The following is a 26,993-nucleotide window of genomic DNA, read 5'->3' as shown; positions in this document are numbered from 1 at the left end:
GGGATTAGTGAATTCCAAATAATAAAAAAACTACTTAGGGGTTGTTTGGTTTGAACGGCTTATACCGGGATAAGTTATACTGATATAAGTTATGTTGGGATAAGTTATGCTGGGACTAGTTATGCTGGGATTGTTTTTTTTTCATTGTTTGATATGTTGTATTGAATATGACAATTGCATAATTTGTTAGAAGAATGTATAAGTTATACCGGTGCTAATTACCTCACTATCTATAAGGTATAAGTTATCCCGATATTAATTTTAATCCCGAAATACCTTATACCAGGTTTGCTAACCAAACAAAGTATTAAGGTGGTATTAAATTTTTATACCAGTACTATACCTTCTTATACCTCATACCAAACGACCCCTTAAAGTTTTGGGTTATTAGGTCGTTTGGTTGGAATACAATTTATACTGGTATAAGTTATATTGGGATAAATTATGCTGGAATTAGTTATGCTGAGATTGTTGTTTATTCATTGTTTGGTATATTGTATTAAGAATGTCAATTGCATAATTTCTGAGAAGAAAGTATAAGTTATACCAGTACTAATTACCCCATATTTTATAAGGTATAAGTTATTCCGATATTAAAATTAATACCGAGATAATTTATATCTAATTTGCTAACCAAACAAAGTATTAAAATAGTATTAAATTTTTATAGCATTCTTATACCTTTTTATACCTAGGGCCAAAAGAATGTGTTGCTTAGCTGTGAGTAGACCAGAAAGAGAAAGAAGGAAACTGAAGTCTGGTAAAACAGTGAGGGCCAGACGGAAGGGAAGAAGCTTTTCTTTTTCACTTTGCTTTAACAAAAGCACCCATTCATCTCTCTCTTGTTCTTCTTCTCACTTGTTCCCATCACCCCCCCTCTCTCTCTCAACAACTTTACTGGTTAAGTACCTACTTACTATTGTTCTTCAGTTCAAGAACAAAAAAAAAAATAATGTTACATTCATCTGCATAATTTCCTCAGTAATATGTAAGTAGTACCAGTTTCTCAGTTTTTTTGCTTCATTCTTTAGTTTTATTCATCTGGGGTTCTGCCATTTGTTTTTCCTTTTATTAATGTATGAAACTTCTCTTTAACTATTTTATTTTATTTTATTTTGTTGGGTCTTTGCTTGCTTTGTTGGGGAGGAAGAGGATGTTCTTTACTTAATCATGCCTTGAATTTTGCTTCTTAAGCATGTTTATTTAGGAAAGTTCCTATCTTTATTCATCTAATGTAGTATTATACACTCAAAAAAAATAAATAATTTAACTTGGTTAATGAAATGTCTGTATCAGTTTTGTTTCTAAATTTGGTAATGCATGTGTAAAGACTTTAACTTTAGATATCTCCAAAATCTCTATTTGAAGAATCACCACTCTCAAGAAAATTTTACTACAAATTAAGGAAAGAGCAAATTTTGATATATTCAAAAAGTACTACTACAGTAGTATTTGATTCTATACAAGTTCACTTTTTTCATCTATTTTGGCTGTCAAAGGTAAAATCTGAGGTTTGCCTTTTTTCCTTTACTTTCTCTGAAAATGGTCTTTAATTTTTTGGCCAATTTCTTTTATGACATTTATTAGATCAGAATTGTTAGTTTTCTTGTTTCTCCACTGCTGATGATGGATCTTCAAAAGAAAGCATTTGCAAAATACAATTATTACTAACTTCAGCAGTTATCATTATGTCCTTAACCCAAATATGCTTTGTTCCTTCTTTGGTTGTATATTGCAGCCTTTAAACTTTATGTTGCTCCCCCTTTAACCCACCAAAATCCTAAATTACCTCCTTCTATATGTTTTCTGTTTTATTTTTTGTGTGTAACTTTATGCTGATAAGATCTCTAGTTGGAGGTTTCTTTCTGTGTCAACTTAGTATTCATTCCATTATCAGTAATTTTGCTAAATTTTTATTACCCTTTCCCACTATTGCTACAAAGGTTTAGGAAATTACCATTTATTTTGGTTTTACAGGCCTATATTTGGTGAAATGTCTATGTACTCCCTGTGAAAGAAGACTGTTGATAGTAATATTCAACACCATATTCTAAAACTTATGCTTAGATTTCAAGATTGTTGTTTTTAATTACATTCTGTCATCTATTATTTTCTTAAAGGAATGCAAATATGATCTTTGTTTTTATTTTGGGAAATAAATTTTGAGGGGGTAGGTGTGGGATGGTGTAGTTAAAGATGTTTCAATTTAGGAAAAAGTAGTGTATTGATTTTTCACAAATTACTGAAAGAGTATTCTGAGATTTCATCTGTACTTTCTCTTCCCTTCTACTGCATTGTTTTTTTTAAAAACAAAATCATAAAGGAACTAGCCAGGCTGCTATTTGATTTTTTGGAGCCTTTCTTGTACTTATTTGATCTCTTGCTGATGTCTATATGGATATTAAATTTTGTTTGTATCATGATGAACAGATAAAACTGGTCAAATGACAAAGGTCAGTCCAGAATTTGTAGATGAGCCTCAGATGCAGACAGTTCAGTCAATATCAACAGATGTGAGCTTAGCCAATAACAAGTTTCCAAAATATAAGCTAGGACCCAACTTTGAGGTTCTACAGGAGACAAAGGAATATGATCAAGGCCCACCTTTAAAGGAGGTAGTCGAGGAAGAAACAACTCGTCTGACCGAGCAGCACAACCGCCTTTCTGTTCGTGACCTTGCTAGCAAATTTGACAAGAATTTGGCAGCTGCAGCTAAATTGTCTAATGAGGTTCATATTTCTGTTTGCATGACAACTGCCATCTGATTTTAAATACTTCTACTTGTTCGTTGCTATTTGACTTTTACATCATGTAGAACAGAAGAGATGAAAAGAGTTAGCAAAGAGACCTAGACAGCATTTTTCTTGTTTACCGCATTTTTGGTCTTTGAGATAAACATATATTTTATGACGTTCTGAATACATGACTGAATTATATACAACTGAGCCTTTCTTTTTCCAGGCTAAAATTAGAGAGGTACCTTCCCTCGAGGGACATGTCCTTTTGAAGAAGCTCAGAGATTCATTAGAATTTCTCAAAGGAAGATTGACAGGACTAAACAAAGAGGACATTGAAATTGCTATATCATTGGTTAGTCTTCTTCAATAATAATCCCACAATCATAATAGTAATTCTGCTTCAATTCTTTTGCCATGTCAGGTAGTAATTAGCTACACACTGAACCATATCTATTGGGTATTCATATACTATGTCAGCATACCATGCTAATGATGAGCTCGAGCTTTTCCGTTCTAAGATGTAATTCATTTGTGACCAGAACAGAAATAGTAAGGAATGATGCATCTATGACAACACAATGATGTTCAGATTGAAGGGTATATAATCCTGAATGGTTTAGAAAAGCATTAACGAATCTGTTTTCTGTATTAGCCTGTTTGTTGAAGCATCGTCATACATCTATTAACAATGTTAAAAAGATGCAATGTATGGGAATTACAAGGTTCTTTTATTAATATGCAGAGCAGAAAAAACTAGGTTAATGAGCACACACTCACATACTTGTTGAAACCTCTTTGGGTTTCCAAATGCTTGTCCTAAAGTGCCAGTGGAATCAATATAAACTCATCAATTTACTTCCAAGTGGTTTTTCATAGTCTAATATTATGGTTATTTTTATGTATAAAAAGATGTAAATAGCTAAATGTCACTGACATATAATTGTCAAATGCTGTTAAAGTATTGTATGCTATGTTTCACAAATTTTTAGAGTACTAGTGACATCTGATGGTTAATACATTGTATTCCGACAAGACTTTTGAACTTTACCAATTTATACTTGGCTGATACTCTGCTTTCTCCTAGATTAGTTACATGCCAAGTTGCATCCACTGGGCCTTTGTTTTAATACTATTATAAAGTTTTTACTCTATGGAGGTCATGGGTTCAAGTCGTGGAAACAACCTCTTGCAGAAATGAAAACATGAAATTTTCTCAGATATATACTTGAAAATTCTCTGGTTTACTTAGCTAAATTTTTATCTTTCTAAAGCCTCACGCATATTTTATTAAGGTGGAAGCTTTGGCAGTAAAGTTGACACAAAATGAGGGAGAGCTGATTCAAGAGAAGTTTGAAGTGAAAAAGCTTGTGAACTTTCTCAAGCAGGTTTGTTATTTGTCCCCTCCATTAATGCAACATAGAATGACATAAATTTAAAAGAGTGATAAATTCATCCAAATGTCTAATTCTAATGGCTTCATTTAAGTTGTTCATTCAGTGCTTATGTTGGAGAGAATATATTAAAAATGGATTGTTGTCAAATTTTTCCACAGAATGCAGTTGAACTTGCAAGACGAGAAAACAATTGAACTTTTTCCTTGGTATCTGTGGATCAAAATGTGGGAATGGGAATTTCTATATCTACCTTTCTTTGGTGGTGAAGATATAAAATTGTCTAAGAGAGAGACAGTTTGTTAATCATCAGTAATGAATTCATTTATAGGTCTACATGCTGTTTAACTAGTGCCCTTTTTTCCTTTTGCTCTCTTTTAACCTGTTAATTCAGATAGTTTTAGCTACCTTTTCTTTTACCAGTTCTCTTGGGCATAGCTTGAATTTAGGGATATGCATGTTAATTGGATAACTAGGAGTAGTTGTCTTCATTGCCATCCTAATTGTACTGAACCTCCTTTGTATTTCATTTATCTATCTTTTGAACTATTGTCTTCAATCTCTGATATCTGTGCTTTTCTGTATGCGAAAGAACAATGGAAAAGAAGAGACTGAGTCTTTCTCTTACAGGCCTCAGAAGATGCTAAAAGATTGGTTAACCAAGAAAGATCTTTTGCTTGTGCTGAAATTGAGAGTGCCAGATCAGTAGTGCAAAGAATCGGAGAGGCCCTTGACGAAGAAGAAAGGAATTCCCCGACTTCAGCAAAGCAGGTACTTACCAAACATTGATCCATTCTTCTATTTGATATATCCATTTATTTTCCATATTCTTGCTCTTATATTGACTCTTTGAAGTTTGACTTTGATGTACAAAGTTTGTCTTCTAGAATTTTCCTCATAAAATATTTTATATTACAAGGATTAGCATTGTTTCCGCAGAGGCATAGACTATCTGGAAGTTTCCTATTATGCAGTACTAAAAGCACTAATCTCTTCATCCACAGTTAAACAGAGTTACCATATATTAGCAATTCCTTCATTTGCATCTTGGTCTAGAAAGTCATGTGTATATTCAGTATATCTGGCTAGAGAGCAGACAATTAATCTTAAGCGAGTCATCTCTGGTGTAAAACGTAATTAAACTGAATTTGGTGCATTTCTGTGGTTCTTTTCTTGTTTTAGTTTTACTTTTTGAGCTCTTCAGTTCCTGGAACAGGTACTCAGTGATGAAATATGATAATGAGTCATGTAGAAAGGATGATATGAGACCTTTTTCTAAGAGAAGCCTTTGGATAAATAGAACTCTAATTCTCATAGGTGCATTGTTTGGTGCATGAATTCTAGTCCAAAGCAAGCCCGAGGAACCCATTCTTGTCTCCCCGTTTTCTATCAGTCTCTAGCAAGTGAACTGATTTCAGTCTTTAGCTCAGTAGTCCTAGTGTTCAACTCATTCTTCCGCTTTCACTTCATTTATTTAGGGTTACATTTAATATAACAAACTCATTAAGGGAAAAAGAGTTTGTCTTAGTTCTTGATCTGCTCCAAAATTTTGATGATAGGCCTTAGAAAGAACAACAAAAACCCAGTGTAATTCCACAAGTGGGGTTTGGGGAGGGTGATGTGTACACAAACCTTACCCCTATATTATGAAGATGAAGAGGTTGTTTCCGGTAGACCCTCGAACAGTGGAAAGGAAAGCAATAAACAATAGCAACTACAAGGTAATAGCGCAACGAAGCAAATGGCACAACGTGTAATAACAAAGATATAGGAATAAGAAAATACAAGAATAATACTAATACTACTGCTAAGAATGACACACATGCCTTAGAATTGTTGTTATTATTTCTTTTTAGCTTATCACAAAATATAATACTTCAAAGGCTTAAATTGTTTTTTGGATTGTCACTTCAAAGGCTTATATTTGACCGGACTTTTTCTATATAATATCCCGAAACTTGTCAAAAATAACTCCTTGTATGCTTATTATCTAAACAGTTTACGGTCTTGAGCACACTAATAATACTGAAAAGAATAGTGTCTATAAACGCGATAAATATAGGTTGTATCCTTCAATGTGTGTGTGTGTGTGAGAGAGAGAGAGTTTTAATCAATTGAAGAAAATGTACTAAATTCTCAATCATTGATGCCCTTTTTGACGTCCATGTGGGTTGAAGGTCAGCAACGTCACCTGTTCTTGCTAATGGTCCACATTTGTCTTTCACAATGTGTAGAGAACTACAAAAGCATCTGAATTTGCTTTTCTACTTTAGATATCCAAATTATGGCTTCTTTTTTTCTTGGCAAAAGTTGATTAAGGTAATTACATACAAAAGAATTTGACTTTCATCAAGGCAAATGGTTTTTCTTTCCTCAATGGAACTAACACTTGTCCTTTCCAGGAAGTAGAGGGACTGCTGGAAGAGGTTCAAGAAGCTAGAAGGATAAAACTGTTGCATCAGCCTAGTAAGGTATGCTTTGTAAATTTTACCTTAACCTAATTTGTTGTTATACGGTGCTTAAGTTATAGAAAAAGTTTTCTTATGACTGCAGGGGCAAATTTTTTGTTCCTTTTCCCATTTATGATCCATCTGTAGTTTGATCATTAGTCTCATTCATACAACTTTCAACTTTTCTTTCTTATTTTTTTATTGACTTGAAAACAACATTTTTGTGTTATTTAGGTGATGGACATGGAACATGAACTGAGGGCTTTGAGAATCCAGATCAGGGAGAAGTCTACTGTTTCAATTAAGCTTCAGAAAGAGGTATCCTTCTTGTGTAGGATCTAATGATTCAGTGAACTTGGAAGAGTATCATACATTTTTTTTGAGTATACAGAAGTTAGAATTATAAAACTTATCTGGAGTGGTATTCTCTTTCAGAATTTGAGCATAACACTGAATAGATCACTTGTGTTTGCTTGTCTTACAAAGCCTCAATTGTCATTATAATGCCACTTCCAGCCTGTTGAAGTGTGTTACCATTTCATCTAAAAGCTTAAGTGGTTAGAGAAAACACACTTTTGTTTACTTAATTATGTCTTCAACATGCCCCCTTACGTGTGGGCTTGATTCTTTTTGATGAGCCAAGCACGTGGAAATTCTTTTTGATATTGGATGGCGGTGAGACTCGAAGGTAGGACCTCTGTCTGCTCTGATACCATGTTGAAATAGACCTTGGCCTAACTCAACCCAAAAGCTAGTTCATGAGGAGAGGGTTGTCCAGGACCATATAAGGAGACCAACACATCCATTACCTACCAATGTGGGACACAACTCCCACGACTTACATTTCCTGATGTGTCTATTCCACTAAACCAAACTATAAGCCAGAAAGTACACTTATATACTAACTGCTGGATGTTTCCTTTATTACATTCAGTCTCTCCATCACTTTCAAATATATATCAAACAACAATCAACTACACCTTGGCCTAACTATTAAGAAACGGTAATATAAATACACTAATATGAGTCCTCTGTATGTATTCCGGTTTATTAAGACCCATTTTATTCAACTAGATTGCTAGCCACTAGTAATGTGCATACAAATGAACTAGAGTACAAACATTTGAGCCCGTTCATTTATATCCTTACCTTTTCTGCTCCTTTTCTGTTTGGAAAACTGATGATTCCTCATTGTTTCAGCTAGCGATGAGCAGACGAGCTGGGCAAAACAAATCCGAATTTTATGAGTTAACTGGTTTTGAAACGTTAGGCTCTATTTTAAGAATCCAGTCATGTTCAGATGAAGCCATAGATATTTCAAAATGTTCAATTCAGTGGTATCGCTTATCATCTGAATGCAGCAGAAGGGAACCTATTGTAGGTATTAACTCTGATTTCCGTTCTGCATTTTAAGTCTTCATTCAAAATGGCTAAAGATTCCAAGTTCTTGAGTCATAATATGGGTCCTTTTAAATTGTATATCTTCAAAATGGAAGCAAATACATCCAGCAATATCTCGAAATTCCTTCACATCTCAACATATACAATGTTAGTCTATGTTACAAGGACTCTATATTATGTCTAGAGTTCAACATTGCTGGTACTTTGTAAGCATCCTCTAAAATCTTTAAGAACCTTCTGAAGTTCGAACATACCATGACGGAGCTATATGATAAAATTTGATTGTACCAGAGATATATCTTAATTTAGTTTTAGCCATTGTTTTAGCTCCACCAATTTTGAAATATCTAACTAGCTTGTGAAAGCTTAACATCCTTCTTCATTGCATCAATTTTGCTGTTGAATAATTACTGGTTCACTGTGCCAGGTGCGGACAAATTTGTTTATGCTCCTGAACCCATTGATGTCGGGAGACTTTTAGAAGCTGATATAGTTTCAAATGGCCAAAAAGTCTCACTTACAACTACAGCTCCTATAGATCCAGGTTGGTCTTTATCCCCATTTATGAGTTTCCATCTTACTGTTCATTCTAAAGGTAGCTCTGTCATAAAAAAATTTCCCATATTTTCTGATTCTAGTGCACCGGGCTACTCTTTTTATATATTTATTATTAATGTTGATGAAGAAAATGAGGAGTTCTATTAACTCAATTCTTACAGCTTCTGGATTGGGGAGCTATGTCGAAACACTTTTGCGGAAGTCGAACGTTGAATTCAGTGTAAGTTTTCTCATATAATTCTTCAGCTAATACTTAGATGCTTAAGATACTAAAGAAACCATAGTACATTTAACTTGGGTTACATTTGTGAAAATACCAAAGTAGGACTAGATAGGAAACTGTCATTGCTGCAACACCTCAATCTTCTAAAAAGCAGTGACTGTCTAACTTTTAGATCTTTTTTACAATAAGGTGGCTTGATATTCATGACCAACATCAATATGTATAAAGAAACTTATCACCGAGGAGTAAAACATAGATAACTATATTTTATAGCATTGTTGAAGATGCCTAAACCTTGAGGAGCTTCTGAATCCACGAGCAAAGAAACATCTCATGATTCATTTCCCATAGTTTGAGACATTTTACTGTCTTTCTTTCTGTCTAACTCCATAATCATGAGCCTATTACATATCAAACTTCTGTTCAATCATGATTCAACTTTACAAGATCATGGGATTCTTTTTGCAATCACCTCAGTTGCTTCCACTCGTCCACTTCTTTGAGCATTCTAGGTTCATACCTACATTTGCTTTGGGATCTATACCATCCTGAAAGTTTTTGCTTTGGGAATACGTCACACAGTTATTATATGCACACTCCATAAATATCAAGCATTCGCATTTGTTCATACATTAGAGATTAAATAATATTAATGGACTTGTCTGTAAGTTAACTATTTTATGCTAATCACATTATCAATTTTTTTCAGGTGGTAATTGCACAGATGAATGGACGGAACTATTCATCACGTTCTGCACACTGCTTTCATGTCGGGAAAACGAAGCTGAAATTGGGCAAAGGATGGATTACAAAAGCTAGAGATTCGTACTCCGGGTCTATGCAGGTACTAGGTGAAAACATAATTAGAAAGTAGATCATTCGTGCTCCAGTAGCCGGTTGCCAGTTCAGTTTGAATTATTAGTCCCTTTACCATTAGATCTCGATTTTGATATTGCAGCAGTGTGATTTTCTCTTCTTTACTTCTCTTCATGGCTGGTGACAATTTCTCTCATTGTTAACTCCCAATAGTAAGTGACAATCATGTCTTAATATCCCAAAAAATCCTTTTGATTTCAGCTATGTGGATTTAGAGGAGGAGGAAATTCTGCAGCAAAGTCGTTGTTTTGGCAACCAAGGAAAGGGCATTCCTTTGTGTTAGTATTTGAATCAGAGAAAGAAAGAAATGGCGCCCTTATGATAGCTCGAAAATATGCCATTGACTGCAATGTAAGTAGCTTCTGTTTGAGCTGCAAATTTTCCTTCTAGTTATAAATCATTCAATCAATCAACTATGCCTCTATCCCAAAGTCGACTACATGAATTTCTGCTCCCCTCAAGCTAGAGATACTAAAGCTGAAGTTTTTGAAATTACAGGTAATTCTTGCTGGACCTGATGATGATGCTTTGCTTTAGACATATACTGATTTCCAAGTTATTTTACTGATGAGAGTGTCACTTAGAGTTTGTTTTATTTTTGGTGAGTATAGTTAGGTTTTTTCTCCCTTTAAATGCGAGTGTTCGATTTCTTATCTTATAATATATATTTGTGTGTGCACTAGTAATGAGACTTGTCTTCCTCATTGTATTCTTTTTCCCACTAATTAGTTACATCCTTCCTAGGCAATGTTCTTTTTTTTTTCAGGTTTGCCTGATTATGGGTTGTAACAAATTCTACTAATTGATTGGTCCATTTGCATTTTAATGAAATTTGTTTTTACTATATTTTTTCTTCCTGCTACTAATGAATGGTAGTTCACTATGGTAAGTTTATAAGTAGGAATATTATTTTCTCAATACTGCATGCCATTGACAAGGATTGAAATAGAACAAGTTGACATACCGGACATGATTAACTTTATCAAAATTTAGGCGGAATATATCCGTTGCACTTGAAGTTGGCATCGATTTTCATTTAGACACCTAAATTGAAGGCTGTTCCGATCACTTATATTACACTACACTTGTTTCAATTAGGCACTTTTTTGACAATTAGCCAAACTTACAAAGTATGTGCAATGCACTCGCGGTTGACGTGGCGAATGACAAATAAAAAAAAGGATATATATCATTTTGAGTTTAAAAAGAAAAAGAAAAAGTTATTTTAAAATCTATTTAGTAAACAAAATAAAATAACATTCTCAAAAAGAAAAAAAAACTTAATTTTCACCCAATCAGAAAATGACACATTATTAAAAAAAGAAAGACAAAAAAAAAAAGGACATATTGGTATTCTTGAAATCATTGTTCTTGGTGTTCTTCGCTATCTTCATGTCTATTCTTGTTCCAACTATGATTTTAATCCAAAATTTCAAGAGAAACTCCTCCAAATTTGTTATAACTTCAACTATAGATTCCCTACCAAGACTCGAAGACAACCCCAATATTAATTTCTCAAATTTTCATTAAATCAGTTAACCCATTTTAAACCTTTAAGCTTTATAAAGACCCGATTAATGGTATTTCGATTTGAAATGAAGAACTCAGACTCATTTCAGTTTTAATCAATAGGGGGGCTGCTCCTGGAGAAGAGTGACGGCTGGAGATGGGTGTGGTGAAGAAGAAGGGTTTGGCGATGGGGGTTAGAGAGGAGGGTGGCAGAGGATTTGGTGGTGAGGAGGGGGGGGGGAGCTTGGCGGCGGCTGGTTGTTTGGAGAAGGGGTTGGCGGCTGCTTTTTTGTGTGAAGAAGAAGGGTTGATTCAAACTTTCGAGCTAAATCAATAGTGGATGCACAACAATGGTGAAAATGGAGGAGGCAATGGTGAAAATGGTGGTGGACATAAAGAAGATGAAGAAGGAAATAAAAAGACAAACAAAAAAAAAAAGAAAAAATTTGTTTTTTGGGCTCTTCACGCGCCTATATTGGGTGAACCTCACTCTATGTGCCAACTCAGCAAGAAGTTCCTAATTGGAACAAAGTTCATGTAATGTACGTGCTCATTAGGAACACCCCTAAGTTCAGTTGTCTAAATAAAAAATCGTGCCAACTTTAAGTGTTTCCGTATGTATTCAGCCCAAAATTTACCCTCATTATCTTTTTTATGCTAAGGGTGTGTTTGGTATGAAGGAAAATGTTTTCCTAGAAAATGAGAGGTTTTGTCACTTATTTTTCCTTGTTTGGTTTGGTGAGTGGAAAACTTTTTTCGAAAAATATATTCTAGTGTTTGGTTAGAAAGTATAAAATATTTTTAGAGAAATAATTTTTTATGCTACTCTCCTCAACCCACCTTCACCAAAATTCCCATGTTTTCTGTACTCCTCCCCCTACACCCACACCCACCATAGACTCTATTTTCTTCAAAAATTTAATTATTCTTTTCAAAATTCACACAAATCTAAAGGAACTAATGTCCTACTTCACTTTTTCACACAAGAACAAAGTTAAAATCGACAGTGTGGAGATGGCTTGATGGGGGTTGGTAGGATGGGGAATAGGGTGGGGAATGTTGAAAAAGTTCTTTTCAAAAGAGTGACTCGCCAAAAAACATTGCAATAGAGAACTCTTTAGTGGAAATGGTTTCCTGACCTATTGAAACTCGTTCAACCAATTTGCGGCAACACATTACTTAAGATCAGATTTGTGCCAATTCCTCCATTCATAGAATGCCCTTATTTTGGAGGAAAATGAGTTGATGAGGAAAATATTTTCCAAACCATTTAAGCCAACCAAACATGGAAAAATAGGAAAATATTTTCTGGACTTTGTACCAAACACCCCCCAAGAATTCTCTTCTTCTACCTCCTTTACATAGCTGTAATGTGAAAGAAGCATATCATTGCTCAAATAGTCGTTGACTTTCCAGATGTCCTATTCGTCAACCACTATATTCATTTACAAGACTTTTCATTTATAATTGGGTGATCTTTATATGCAATCTAGCTAAGAATCTGTCCTTACACCCTATTATTAAATATATACCCAAATATTTCATGATTTGTTAACCTAGATATGGACTCATCCACTTTAGTTAAAGGAAAGGGCCCAGCCCAGTAGCAATAGAGGATACCCGGCCCAATTGTATTTTTGGTTTTCTTTCTATTCTTTGCACATTTTATTGTTGTACACACACACACACACATTATGTAAATAGAAAGATAGATAGTAAAAATACACAGGTATGGTCTTCATTTCAGACCGACTCATTTCTCTCATCTCTCTCTTTCATCACCCTAACTAGGGTTTTCTTCTTCTCTTTCCGCCAAAACTAGTTAATCTTAAACCTAACATGGTATCAGAGCAGGACTTATGATTCCTCTCGTTGTGAGCTTCATTCCGATGTTGCCCTCGCCCAGAGCTTTGAACGGTTTTGTTTCCATCTCTGGTTGATCGGCGACAACTGTTATTCGACGATTTTGCCATCAAAATTTGGGGTTTTCTTCGTCTTTCTTCTTCAATTGTCTGGTCATGCTGGACGGTTTGGTTTTCCGAGTATTTCCTATGCAATTTCTGCAGATTCGATTTTCTAGGGTTTCATCTTCAAAGAAGACTTTTCTTCTTCGAGTTTGAGAAGAAGGCTGGTAATATCCTTCCTGCTTGACTCCAAAATCAAATAAAGATGGGTAGGGTGTAGTGTACCTGTGTAAAAATTGTGCTAATTCAGTTGCTCTCAATTTACAAAACTTGAACTTCATTGTATGGGTAATATTATGGAAAACGTAGGATCACCTAGTAGTACGACCTCTGAGGGATTTACTCCCTTCATAATAGATCCATCCCATTCTTTATATATGCATACTTCTGACAATCCTAGTATTCAGCTGGTATCTGTGTCTTTTAATGGCTGTGGTTTCGTTCTATGAAGAAGCAATATGCTTACCTCCTTGTCTGCAAAGAACAAGTTAGGAATCTTAGATGGTAGGGTTCCTCAACCACCACCAGATTCCCCTTATTACTCATATTGGGAAAGGTGCAATGACATGGTGAAAGCATGGATAACTAATTCTGTGTCCAGAGAAATCGCCACCAGTGTCATGTGTCTTAAGAGTGCAAGGGAAGTCTAGAAAGACATTAATGAGAGATTTGGTCAATCAAATGGGTCAAAGTACCTTCAAATCCAAAGGAAAATTAGTACAACCACTCAGGGTTCATCAGACATTGCTACCTACTTCACTAAGCTTAGGAGCTTATGGGATGAATTGAACTCCTCTTATGTTGGTCCAATGTGCTCTTGTGGAGCACTTCCAAAGTTTATAGAGGACCAACAATTGTTCCAATTCTTGAATAGGTTGAATGAATCCTACTCTACTGTTAAGAGTGCCATCATGATGATGAACCCTCTTCCTCCTATAAGCAAGGCTTACTCCCTCTTTCAACAGGATGAGAGTCAAAGGAGTCCCTTTCCAATGCTTCAAATTTCTCTGGAGATTCTGTTCTTTCTCTATCACTTTTGCTTAGTACAATAATAATAGAAACTTCACTCAGAAGGTGAACTTTGCACCCAAGAAGAATGTGTCGACAATATCTTGTAAATACTGTAAGAAACCTGGACATACAATGGAAAAATGCTACAGACTTCATGGTTTTTCTCCTGATTTCAAATTTACCAAGAATAAGAAGTCTACTTCTATCCTCAACCATCTTCTGGGTTCAATCATCCTCCTAAAATTTCTGCCCCAGTTCATGGATTTACAACGGAGCAACATCAACATCCTCTGGCTCTATTTCAACAAGTTCAGGTCTCTTATGGTTCTGCTCCACCTATTCTCCCAGATGAGGATTCTGCATTTGCCCACTTTGCAGGTTTATTCACTGCCTATACTGTAGAGTCTGTATATTTTCATGTGTGTGCTTCTTCGCAGTCAAATTCAAACCCTTAGATCTTGGATTCAGGGTCCACTAACCTCATGACTCTATACAAACATTTTCTTTACAATGTTGTGCCTTTAACCAAACCATTTCTTGTCACCTTACCTAATGGATACAAAGTTAAAGTTATATCAACTGGATACTTACATTTAAGACATGATATAACTTCACTTAATGTCCTTCTTGTACCATCTTTCCATTTCAATTTAATTTCTTTTCATCAACTTATTACTCAGCTGAATTGTATAGCAGTTCTTACCAAATTCCATTGTTCTCTACAGGGCGCTTCTCTGAAGAGGCCACTGGTAAGTGGTAAGGCTGCTGCCAAGCTCTATTATCTTCATCTAGATGGAGATTTGTTTCCCAGCACAACTTTTTCTCTATCATCTTTTGTTGATGCCACTTGCAATGAGTCTGTTTTTATGTAGGTTCAATTCCATGTAATAAATCTGTTCTTGCACCTTTACATGTAAATGTTCCTGCACCTTTACATGTAATGTTCCACCTAGTTGTAATCAAACTTCACTTGTTAGTAAGATGGATCTACTTTGGCGTAAGAGATTAGGTCACATGCCTTTTCATAAGATGCAATCTATTTCCTTTCTGTCTAACAAGGTATCCACTAAACAATCTTTATGCTCAATTTGTCCAATAGCTAGACAACAAAGGCTCCATTTTCATAAGTACTATTCATTCTACCATACCTTTTCAACTAGTTCACATTGACATTTGGGGCCCTCACAACACTAAAACTTATAATGGCTTAAGGTATTTCCTCACTTTGGTTGATGATTTTACTACTCACTTGGACCCATCTTCTTTCTTCCAAGAGTAATTCTTTGCCTATTCTTAAAGCTTTCACTTCTATGGTGAAATTTCACTTCAATTCCTCAATACACACTTTTAGATCAGATAATGCTTTTGAGCTTGAAAGTAGTTCTCAAGCCAGCAGTTTCTTTGCTTCCTAGGGAATCTTACATCAAACTTCCATACCCTATACTCCACAACAAAATGGTGTTGTGGAGAGAAGACACAAACATCTTTTATAAGTCTCAAGAGCCCTACTGTTTCAATCTAAACTACCACTGAAATTTTGGGGGGAATGTGTCCTGACTGCTACATACCTTATCAACAGAATGCCTTCACCATTTCTTCTTAAACCTTCTTTTGAAAAGCTTCATGGTCATCCACCGTCCTATGATCATTTAAGATTATTTGGTTGTCTCTGCTTTGCTACTTCCCCTAAGGTGGGCAGGGATAAGTTCCAATCTAGAGCTATTGCATATATATTCTTAGGATATCCATGTGGGAAGAAAGGTTACAAATTGCTCAATTTGTCTAACTCTTCTGTTTTTCATTCTAGAGATGTAGTATTCCGTGAACATCTTCTTCTCATTTCGATGTCTTACCTCCCACTTTTGTGGATATCCCAGCTCCTCCTCCTGTGGCTACTCACTCTACTAGTCATTCTGAGTCCTTCCCCACTTCTCCTATTCTCTCTTTATCTTCACCTCCTATTGGTTCACTTTTTCTGTTTCTACCTCTCCTACTTCCACCTCAACTACTTCAGATCCTTCCCCCTTAAGAGAATCCACTAGAACTGTCATTCAACCTTCTTACCTTAAGGATTATATCTGCTCATCTGTCATATCCTCCCCTAATTCTACTATGGATTAGAAGTAGACTTGTGCTCCAAGGTTCAGTTTTCTACATGAAGCGGGTTCCTTAGAGAAGGCCATGAGGCTGCATACCGGCTAGCTTGTGGGGCGTGAATCAAAAATTTGGTTTGTTTTATGCCATCTTCAGTCTCGATAATGAAATACCTAAGTTTGAAGGAAGGTGAGGTATAATCTCTGAAATTTACCATCTCTTCGGTTTACAAAAAAGAAAGTCATCAAAGTCCAAATCAAGAATATTGGAATGGGCACAAAGGTCTAAATGGATGAAATAGCCTCCGGATTTTGGGTGGGGATGAGTATCCATCCCTTTACACCTTGAGATTAATCTCTCCAATAGTCGGGCCACCTTGAGAGTAATCTCTCCAATAGTCGGGTCACCTTAAGAGTAACCTCTCCGATATTCGGACCACATTGAAAGTAATCTCTCCGATAGTTGTGTCATCTTGAGAGCAATCTCTATGATAATTAGGCCACCTTGAGAGTAATCTCTCTGATAATCGAGCCACCTTGAGAGCAGTGTTCTAAAAGGAATTTTTGGGGCGAGCCCCGAGGCAAGCCCTAGGTTGAGGCGCACCAAAAATGCCCCGAGGCGATGGTGTAAGGCGAATGTCTCAAGAGCCATACGCCCAACAATTCGGGGCGTTTGAGGCGCGTTATTGTAGTGAGGCGTAAGCCCTAGAGCTTTTTTCAAATTAAAACAAAATTTATTGAATAAGCCTTTCGTATAATACCCAAATTCTCAAAAGTCAGCTCGTAATTACTCAAAAGTTTTAAAAAAGGAACTGAAATGTATTAAATTTAAAAGTCAAGACCTTATTTTATTGACTGAAACCCTAATTTATAGTCTTTCTCAATTCTTTATCTTGTCCGCTAGCTTGTTAATATCATCCAAAAGCAACGAATACTTAAAAAAATTACAAATACAAAGAGAACTCCATTCTCCTTCATAGCAGCAAGTTCAAAGTTGAAATTATAGGTTAGTCATCCTTTTTGTTCCACCATGTAGAAACTTTATTCTACTCAACTCAAGTTAATTGTACTTGTAAGTAGCGTATAATAGATTATTTTGACTAGTTTTTTATGGAGATAAAGCGCGCGCGCACACACACATATATATTCCTTCTCGTTTGACCTACAAAAAAAGAACAAACAAAAGAAGAAGAAGAAGAAAAATATCACTTGTCAAATGTGAATTCCAGCAGGTTTGCGAATTGCATATTGATGCATCATAGTCACAGGAGCACAGGGTTTATATAGATCTCCAATTCGCCTAATGAGGATGTCGCTGCGATGTGAGACAATTTATCCAAGTTTAAATAGGAAAAGGAGATCTTCTCAGGTAAGTTAACTGAAGGAGACAAAAATTCAAATACAAGAAGGAAACAATGTGGTACTGACGGTCTTCAATTCCCAAGTGATATTGGAATATGTGATCTCACCTTTAGCCTACGTGGGATTTTCCTTAAATAGAAATATATTATGAAAGTTACAACGCATAATGCTGGTTTGAAGCAAATCAAATACTGTATCAAATGGAATATTAAAATTTGGCATGCAAGCATTATTTTGTCCCCCTATTACAACATGCAAATACGTTGTTAGAAGTAAGTTTTATGTGGTAATATAACAAAAATAAACTTTCCCAATACTTCAATACTAGTCTTAGAAAATGTACGTATTTATATCTCGACAAGTCTTGAAGTAGGGGACATTTGTAGTCAACTAAAATTTTATTGAATTTAAATCCATAAGAAATTTGGATTTAATCTCAAATTAAATATATTTTTGAATCCAAAAATTTCACATAAGAACAACTGGGCTCCATACTTTTCAATTTTATAGCCCATATTTCAATTTACAACCAACTAGCCCAAAAATAATAGGTTAATATTCAACATCCAACTCCAATAAGTTCTCGAAATTACTATTTAATTTTTAAAAAAGATAGCTCAAGTTTTTAAATTAACTTTCGAATCGGTAACTGTGACTCAATATTAGTTCAACAAACCAAATCCACTTGGATAGTGAAAATTAGATTTTTAACAAGCTTAAATATGTGGGTTTAAATTTCAAATTTGATTTTATGATAATTTTGGAGTGGGTATTATTTAAACTTGTTAAAAATAGTATAAGGAGGTTGTATATAAAATTTGAAGTCATTTAATGGAGATTTGGACTGGTTTTGAACAAGAATTGTAACTGAAAATCGTGAAAGAAGTTCGTCTACAAACGTTTGTATAAACGTGTATAAGATGTGTTTATACACTCATATACACTATTATACATGATTATACAAAATTATACAAAAAACTGACTTCGTCATCTTCCTTGCGTCTTTTCTGAAATTTAACTCAAATCTTTCTCAAATCTACTCCAAATCACTTCAAATTTAAATCTTGAACTCCTTTTGATATTTGCAATCAATTGGAACAACACCCAATCCAAACAACTAACAAACTCAAAAAAATCATATTTTCGAAAGCAAAGCTTTGAATGGCCTTCAATGGTGAACTTCTACTTTTTAATTTTCTTAAATTGCAACCAGGTGACACAGGGGGAGAAACAGAAAATACTCAGCCCCTTGAAATATATGTAGAAGATGTGAGAAGAAGAGAGAGTGAAAGCAATGGTTGTGAGAATAAATATTTAATCCATAGCTTTTAGAAGCAATGATTGTAAGAACACAGATTTTAAATTTACTAGTGCTTTCAAAATATGTACAATATGGGCTAGGTAGGGTAAAAAAAAAAACATGGGCCATTTTTTTGTTATGGTGTGAAGTCATGTTTATTTTCTTGTAGTTCTTTCTAAATATTATGGACTAATATAATTGAATTAATTTTATAAATTCAATATATATAGATTAAATAAATAAGTCTTAATCTATTGGGATAACCCATTTAGTTGGGCTACAAGTGCTGAGCCTGCTTCATTAGGCCCAAGATGTCATCTTCCTAGATGCCCAGTTTGGTACCACATGTCAAATGACGTGGCACGCCAAGTCAAACTGAAGATCCAATAGGATCATGCCACGTGTCAAAATGACGAGGCATGCCAAGTCACATTTAAAGGCCAATAAAACGCGCCACGTATGCAAGTAACATGTTCTGGCCAATCAAATGCGGCTTTGTCACACTTCAATTTGATTGATCAGAAATAGTTTGTTATTATCATAACTCTGCCCTTCTCTAACTATAAATAAGGGTCTTCATAACCCAGAAAGGATACCAGAAGTTATAACAAGAAGCAAGAAAGAGCTCGTGGATCAAACACTGTAAATTCCTCTCCAAGTTTCAAGTTTCAAGCAATCAAGTTCAAGTTCAAGCTCAAGAACGAAGAAAAAATCAATATTCGAGAAGTACGAGTTCAAATCAAAGTTCGGTCTAGTTGAATTCAAGATTATCGTTCGTGACAAAAAATATAGATTCAAAATCAAGCTCAAAGGGCCTTGAATTTACTTACTATTGAAAAGAAGAATCAGGGGATTCATAGAGATTGTACACTCATATTATTTGAAATCAAATACTACAAACATTGCAATATTTTTCATTCTTGATTTTATTTTCTCGACGTAATTTATTGTCTACAACCCCTTCTCAGAATAGACGATACTCCCAAAAATACTTTAATAATAAACTTTTATGTGTGACCTTGCTAGGGTCTAAATTAACTTTTCAACTTTCTTGACCATTCAATTCTAAATCTTGACCGTTAAATGTAAAGCATAACATAAGCATGAAATAAACATTCAAAAGTATTTCTAAAAATTCTTGCTTTTTCATAAATTTTCAACATGAAAACGACATATAAAAATAACACATTAACTTTAGCTAGAATAATTTTAAGTGAATAGGTACTCACTCGCTCCAATAAAGTACATATTAACTCTCTCAAGCAATTCATCAAACACCTTGTATGCGTACTTTTGTGAGTTAAACTACTTCAGTAAAGAGTTATATCAACTCACCTCAAAACTCCTCGAGCCAATACGTAAGTCCCAGTCTAATTTATACCCGTCAAACAAAAGACTCTACAACAACCATTGCATTTTAATTAATTTTAAAGTTTTACACCTAAACATGGAACTTACTGGTGAAACAGAGAAAGAAGGGAATTAATTATTCAATTCTTACCTACTACTATTGTAGGATAATTGACAATAGAAAATTTTATATACCTGTATTCAAGAACTAGTGCGGTATGTCATGCTCAAGAAAATGTTACATTGGCGATGTCACCAGATAAATCATTCGCTTCACTTGGATTAATAGCCTGTTTGACCAAGCTTATTTTTGGCCAAAAGTATTTTTTTTTTAGCAAAAATTGAGGTGTTTGGCCAAGCTTCTGGAAGGAAAAAAGTGCTTTTGAGGAGAAACAGAAGCAGTTTCGGAGAAACAGAAAAAAGTAGCTTCTCTCCAAAAGCATTTTTTTGAGAAACACTTTTGAGAAAAATACACTTAGAAGCAGTTTTTTAAAACTTGGCCAAATACTAATTGCTGCTCAGAAGTGCTTTTCAAACTAATTAGCCAAACACAAACTGCTTCTAACCAAAAGTACTTTTGAAAACAAACACATCTCAAAATAAGGTGATTTTTGGAGCTTGGCCATAACGGGCAATAAGTATGTGAAATTGAAACCAGACATTATTATGTCATGGTCGTACAACCTGAAGGGCAACTAGAACAGGTTTGTTTTAGTCCATCATAGCTCAAAAATTCCTTCTAAAGTCGGGGCTATTAGCACCGTGACAGATCCAAATGATGAAGTTAATAATTCTAGCCAGTTCGATTTGTTGCCAAGGTGCCCTTGTCTTGGCTCGCTGCTTCCTGGCTCTTCTAGACAAAATTGGTATTATCACCACAGCACATTGGTGAATTGTCCTGATATCGGGAGAGGGTTTCTGCAGGTTCAAAGGGCAGGTTAAGACGTAAATATTTCCCTGTTTGGTTTGGACACCATGGTTTTAAGCTTCTTCGTTGAGGAATTATATTCTTGGTATCATCTGTGTTTGTTCCGTCATATTTTGGTTGTCTTGCTGTCGCAGGTTGTTGTGGTGCTCTTGGGGTAGGCATCTGAGAGCTTTGGGCTGCTTGGCAGCATGGGCAGCCCTTCCACATTTGTGGGAGGCCATATTTTTTGTTACACCTAATAGACTATGTATAAGTTTAAAAAAGAGCTTTTTAAAGTGAAAAAGTTTGATTTCTTTATTTAACAAATATAGAAAGAAGGATTTGCAACTGCTATGATTTCCACCAAGGAAATTGCACTTGAAATGAATATCGAACATGAATTACATAAGAAACATGTTATATATAAGCAGTAACAATTTGATGCGAATGTTGATAATGAAATCTCAAAATCTTTCGAAGAGTCCTTTAGAGTTGATTACTTTTATACATAATAGACAAGACTATTTTTTCACTTCAAAATAAATTTTGAACAATTCGAAGTATATGAAAATATTTTTGGTTTTCTATTTGGCAGTAAAAACTAAGATCACTATATGTTGGAAATTTGAAAAAATATTGTCTTAATCTTGAATGTTCCTTAAAACATAGTAATCAATTCGATATTGATGGTTTAGATTTATTTTCTGAATTAAAAGTATTAAGAAAAATAGTACAATTAGAAGATAACAGTTTAATTGATACGCTTAATCAAATAAAAAGATTTAATTTTTTCCCAAATTCCTAAATTGCTTATGAAATAATGTTCATAACTCATGTTACCGTTGGTTCAGCGGAAAGAAGTTTTCAAAATTAAAATTGATAAAATCTTACCTAAGAATAACAATGTCACAAGAAAGGTTAAATTGATTAGCTATATTGTCAATTGAGAAATACTTATTAGGAGTTATTGATTATAAAAAAACTATTAATAACTTTGTATCTAAGAAAAGCTAAAAAAAAAATAGACTTCAAATAAATAATTAAAAAAAATTAAAAAGTTAAGGCCCCTCATAAAATTTGGCTTTAGACCACAAAATTTATCGGGCCGCCCCTGCTTGGCCGTGTAGCACTTTCTGGGCATTCTACCATTGAGGTGGAATGAGGGTACGTGCTAGAGCTCAGGGGTTGATGTCGAAGGTAACTTATGGGTTCAAGCAAACCCAGTAGCTTTTGCTCGAACCCTGTATATGTGTTAAAATATATGCATTAAATAGGTATAAATAATAGATTTCATACCCAGTAAATCAATTGTACTGTGTTAGAAACCCGAACACAAACCCAAAATGTTCATATTCCGGATCCACCTTTGCTGGAGCTTGTTGGTGTTGTGGCTGGATCGTATTAAATAGGAGAATCCCCAGTACAGGTATTAATGACAAAAGGATTTCACCGTTGGTCGAAACATCTGGTATTGTAGTTAATAGAAATTATATTAGTTTCACCATGGATTCATCAAAATGGAAAGTGATCTTGGCATTTGTGTGTGTGGGAGTTAGTTTGAGGTGGGGAATCTTCAGAAAGGCTGGTTTGTCTTATATTCTTTAATGGTCTTCCATTATACTAGTGTGTGTATATATATATATATATATTAAGGCAATTATCCGTACCTTGATTGATGGCTAGAGTACTGCTTGATTCCTTCGTACACTACCCTCGAGTAGTGTTCACCAATTCGAATGTGAGTTTCTTAAGGGTGACAATATGCATATTCTTAGAATACTTGGCGTATCAGAATTTCAAGAAGACGGGTGTACTAAGAGGTGTAACCAGAATTTACATTTGACGGGTTAACCTTATCTTTATCATAGAAGATAGTCCATATGATAAGAAAAAGTAGGAGAAAAAACCAAAAGAAAACATCACTGCTGAGAAGCTTTCAAGAATCATTACAAAGAAACCGAAACAAGAATTCATTTCCAAAGCAACTTCTCAAACTTACTCCTGATTTCGGAGATGGCAGGAGGCTCATGTTTATTTTTCAGATGACTTTCGTTAGAGCACAAAAATGCTGTTGAGGAGGGAAATAGCAGCAAATTCTCCAGTTCATTCTCCTTGTATTATGAAAGGCCTATGGTGTTATACAGTTCGAAAATTATGATTCAAGACCGGAATATGACTTTTCTGTTCAATGAGAAATCACGACCAAGCCAGGAACCGCATCAAGAAATGACGCGGATGTAAGTGTTACAAGTCACAAGTCACTGCCCTAATCATGACAGTTTGAAGGTTATGCCATTTGTTACTTTTTCGTCACAAGGAAGGAAAGAGATGCCAGAGCTGTTGAGAAATAGAATCAGTCTAATCTGATTTTGTTAATAATTGACTTGCTTCTGTTCAGCCATGACACTGCACACTTTTCAGGAACACATATCAACAGATATTCAAGTGATTGGGAACTGATTCTTACTCTCAAAGTTTGACTTTATTTATCAGTAAACCACTACAGAGTTTCCTAATTCAAGTGATTGAGGCATGACTGCCACAGGCAAGCATCAATAACATATAGTATATATTATTGAACAAGCTAATGCACTGGCCTGCAGACGCTTAATCTTGGTGCTTTTCCCATTTGAGGGGCTTGACAAATTCCCATGTGAAGTCGGGGTCATCGCGTCCAAAGTGACCATATGCAGCGGTTTTCAAGTATCTGTCATTGCCACCCCTCTTCAGATCTAAGTTAATGGCAACCATTCCAGGCCTGAAGTCGAAGTTCTCCTTAATGATCTTCAAAATTTCCTTGTCAGAGATCTTGCCGGTGCCATAGGTGTCAACAAATACAGACAATGGCTTAGGCATACCAATGGCATAAGAAACTTGCACAATGCATCTGCGAGCTAGCCCATTAGCTACAACACTCTTTGCAGCCTGCCTGACAACATACGCGCCACTCCTATCAACCTTGGTAGGGTCCTTTCCCGAGAAGGAACCACCACCATGGGCACCCCAACCACCATAGGTGTCGATGATGATTTTACGACCAGTAAGACCAGCATCACCATGGGGTCCACCAATCACAAATCGGCCAGATGGGTTAATGTGGAATATTGTCTTCTCATCAAGGTACTTATCAGGAACGACTGGCTTGATGACATGCTCCTTAATATCTTGTGCAATCTCATCATTTGTAACAGTCTCATCATGTTGAGTTGAAATGAGAACAGTGTGGACCCTGATTGGAACCATTGCACCAAACTCATTGTAGTAATCGACAGTAACTTGGGTCTTGCCATCAGGCCTTAACCAGGGGCAAGTACCATTCTTGCGGACTTCAGTGAGACGGGCACCAAGTTTTGTCGCAAGCACGTGGCTGAGAGGCATAAATTCAGGGGTTTCATCAGTGGCATAGCCAAACATGTGTCCCTGATCACCAGCACCAATCTCCTCCGGACGTTTGGTTAGATGGCCATGGACAGCTCGAGCAATATCAGGATCTTGCTGCTCAATGTAGACAAGGACCTTGCAGTTGTCAGCATCAAGTCCCACATCTTCAGAGACAAACCCAATTTTACGACATGTCTCGCGCACAATCTTCTCATAATCAATAGTGGCCTTGGTTGTGATCTCACCAAAGACCATAACCAAGTTGGTCTTGGTGCAAGTCTCACAGGCAACCTTGCTCTCAGGATCTTGCTCAAGGCAAGCGTCAAGAACTGCATCAGAGATCTGATCACAAAGCTTATCTGGGTGTCCCTCATTTACAGACTCCGAGGTGAAAAGGAAAGTGTCCATTCTGCCTAAACCACACCAATACATAAATAATACTCACAGATGAGAATAGTAAAAATCAAAGTTTAAATTGCTAAACCTCAGGCTAAAGAAAAGTGAACACACAATTTATCAATAAATGGGAAACACGGCATGGAAACTGATAGTAAATTAGTTTAGTCCCTCTGTTTCAATTTAAACGACATACTTTTCTTATTAGTCGTTTCAAAAAAGAATGACACATTTTTATATTTAAAAATAATTTAATTTTAAACTTTTTATTTACCCACTTTATCTTCAATAATAAGCTTTTATAGCCACAAAAAAGTCATGGCCCTGCAAAAATTTTGGCCCTTAAATTTTTAGGACCATGTGTTTCAAAAGTTTCTTTTTTTCTTAAACTTTTTGCCAAGTCAAACTACATCATCTAATTTAAAAAGCGGCACTACATCATCTAAATTGAAAAGCGGCAGTAGTACTTATCTTAGAACAAGAATTAGGCCTTGGAACGGTTACTAATTTCATCCAACTATAACAAAATTAAAGTACATGGGGCCATATCTTCATTTTGTCTCTATTTCGTTGGGCCACCAATTTCTTCTCAGACATAAGAGTCTCTATAGTTTGCAAGCTCAAACTCAGAAAAGAAGGATGTTCAAACAAAACTACAAATAAATAAACTTTAAAATTGAGCATAACATAACCAAAAAAGGTTCATAATATCAGACTTCTTACAGGAAAAAAGCAGTTTTTCTCCAGTTCAGACAGCAATATTAACAACAGTACTATAATCCCAACAAAATTTTGCTGCACTCCAAAGTTTCCTTTCGGCTCAAACTCAGAAACAGATGTGAAAGGTCAATTACTGGGTAAATGGTAATTCGGCCCTTAATTATATAATCATGTCACGTGCCTTTGCTTTGTGGTCACGTGCCTGCGGCTAACCATGGACTTCCGCTGGCGTTTCCACTTTGCAATCGATGTGACAATCGGTGGTCAAGCTAGTAATTTTTCAAAGGTGTTTAAATTTAAAAGAAGTAAAAAGAATTTTTTGTAAAGGGGGTTCAATATATTTTATATACCTCTAAAACGTAATATTTTATTTATGTATACAATGCAATTTTTCGACGAAGGATAGTTAGTTGACTACCCTTATGATAATGTGACTTCGCCACTGGTGACAATCAAAAACAATATTTGTTAAGTCTGATCAAACACAAATTATTTCTCCATTAAATGCTCTTCTCAAAATGATTTGTACAAATAGAAACAGCTACTCATAAAATACTTCTTTTGAAACTTTATTTGCAAAAAAAAGTTATTTCAATTCAGACAAGTTTGTGTTAAAACCGAAAGCAGATGTGCACGCAGGACATTTCTGTTTCATGGATATGTGGGTTGACGCGTCGCGCGCGGGACATAAACCTCAAAGTTTTATAATCAAAAACTATTTATAAATGATAGATTTTAAAGTTTGAAAATATAGAAACAAATTATAAAATTCAAAAAGAAATACGTAAAAAATATGGTTGGCCTACTAGGCATGAAAATAAAATATGCATAATTATATTATGAGCCACAAAACTTTTTACTTTAATATACATTCTAATATACTACTGTCAAATATTTGAGAAAATTAAATTATGGCTAAAATGGAAAAAATAAATACTCATTTTGTTCCGACTCTCAACTTATTATCCACTTTGGCCCTAGATTCTTTTCCTTTTACCAACCGTCTATGAGCTTTCTCCTCTTCATTTCTCCTTATGTGAAAGTGTGAGACAACTTATCGAGTTAAATTCGAAATTTGCCATTGAATCACTTGTTGGTGCTGAAAATTAAATTTGGATTGAAGAATAGCATTTTTTTAATTCAATTCACAGTCATAGGGGAGGCGGAAGGACCTCTAGTCTATTAGAATTCTCTGGAATAGTAAAATATATCTTTAGTTCATTTCATATATAACTAACACTAGTCAATATCTAATATTACATATACATATCTTTCTTCCATAATGTAAACCAAGTATTCATCTTAGATTCAATCCTATTCGAGAATCAAGCGTGAAAACATCTAGAAAGGCTGGTTTATAGTT

General features: G+C 35.2%; 2 protein-coding genes across 6 annotated transcripts; one reads left to right on the top strand and one right to left on the bottom strand.

Annotated features, from left to right (window-relative positions):
- Positions 1-696: 696 nt before the first annotated feature.
- On the top strand, positions 697-10,481 carry LOC107769519 (stomatal closure-related actin-binding protein 3). Of its 4 annotated transcripts, none has more exons than XM_075253714.1 (13): positions 697-900; positions 2,431-2,729; positions 2,962-3,090; positions 4,031-4,123; positions 4,760-4,900; positions 6,532-6,600; positions 6,814-6,897; positions 7,780-7,960; positions 8,408-8,524; positions 8,700-8,758; positions 9,471-9,605; positions 9,839-9,988; positions 10,136-10,481. In XM_075253714.1, the coding sequence occupies exons 2-13, from the start codon at positions 2,445-2,447 to the stop codon at positions 10,172-10,174; spliced, it is 1,482 nt and encodes a 493-aa protein (XP_075109815.1). In that variant the 5' UTR covers positions 697-900; positions 2,431-2,444; the 3' UTR covers positions 10,175-10,481. The 4 variants fall into 4 exon arrangements, with proteins under 4 accessions (XP_075109815.1, XP_016444228.2, XP_075109816.1 ...); XM_016588742.2 differs by having other exon boundaries at positions 700-988; XM_075253715.1 differs by lacking the exon at positions 697-900 and adding an exon at positions 1,477-1,499.
- A 13,118-nt stretch (positions 10,482-23,599) lies between these two features.
- LOC107769520 (S-adenosylmethionine synthase 1-like) lies at positions 23,600-25,775 on the bottom strand. 2 transcript variants are annotated; one of them, XM_016588744.2, is made up of 2 exons: positions 25,634-25,775; positions 23,600-24,927 (listed from the first exon to the last, which is right to left on the bottom strand). In XM_016588744.2, exon 2 carries the CDS (start codon positions 24,920-24,922, stop codon positions 23,741-23,743), a length of 1,182 nt encoding a protein of 393 aa, XP_016444230.2. In that variant the 5' UTR covers positions 24,923-24,927; positions 25,634-25,775; the 3' UTR covers positions 23,600-23,740. The 2 variants fall into 2 exon arrangements, with proteins under 2 accessions (XP_016444230.2, XP_016444231.2); XM_016588745.2 differs by having other exon boundaries at positions 23,600-24,923; positions 25,634-25,773.
- Between the last annotated feature and the right edge of the window lie 1,218 nt (positions 25,776-26,993).

The sequence above is a fragment of the Nicotiana tabacum genome, chromosome 5 (assembly GCF_000715075.1).
Source record: "Nicotiana tabacum cultivar K326 chromosome 5, ASM71507v2, whole genome shotgun sequence".
Classification (NCBI taxonomy): Eukaryota; Viridiplantae; Streptophyta; class Magnoliopsida; order Solanales; family Solanaceae; genus Nicotiana; species Nicotiana tabacum.
This window is presented reverse-complemented; position numbering and strand designations above follow the sequence as displayed.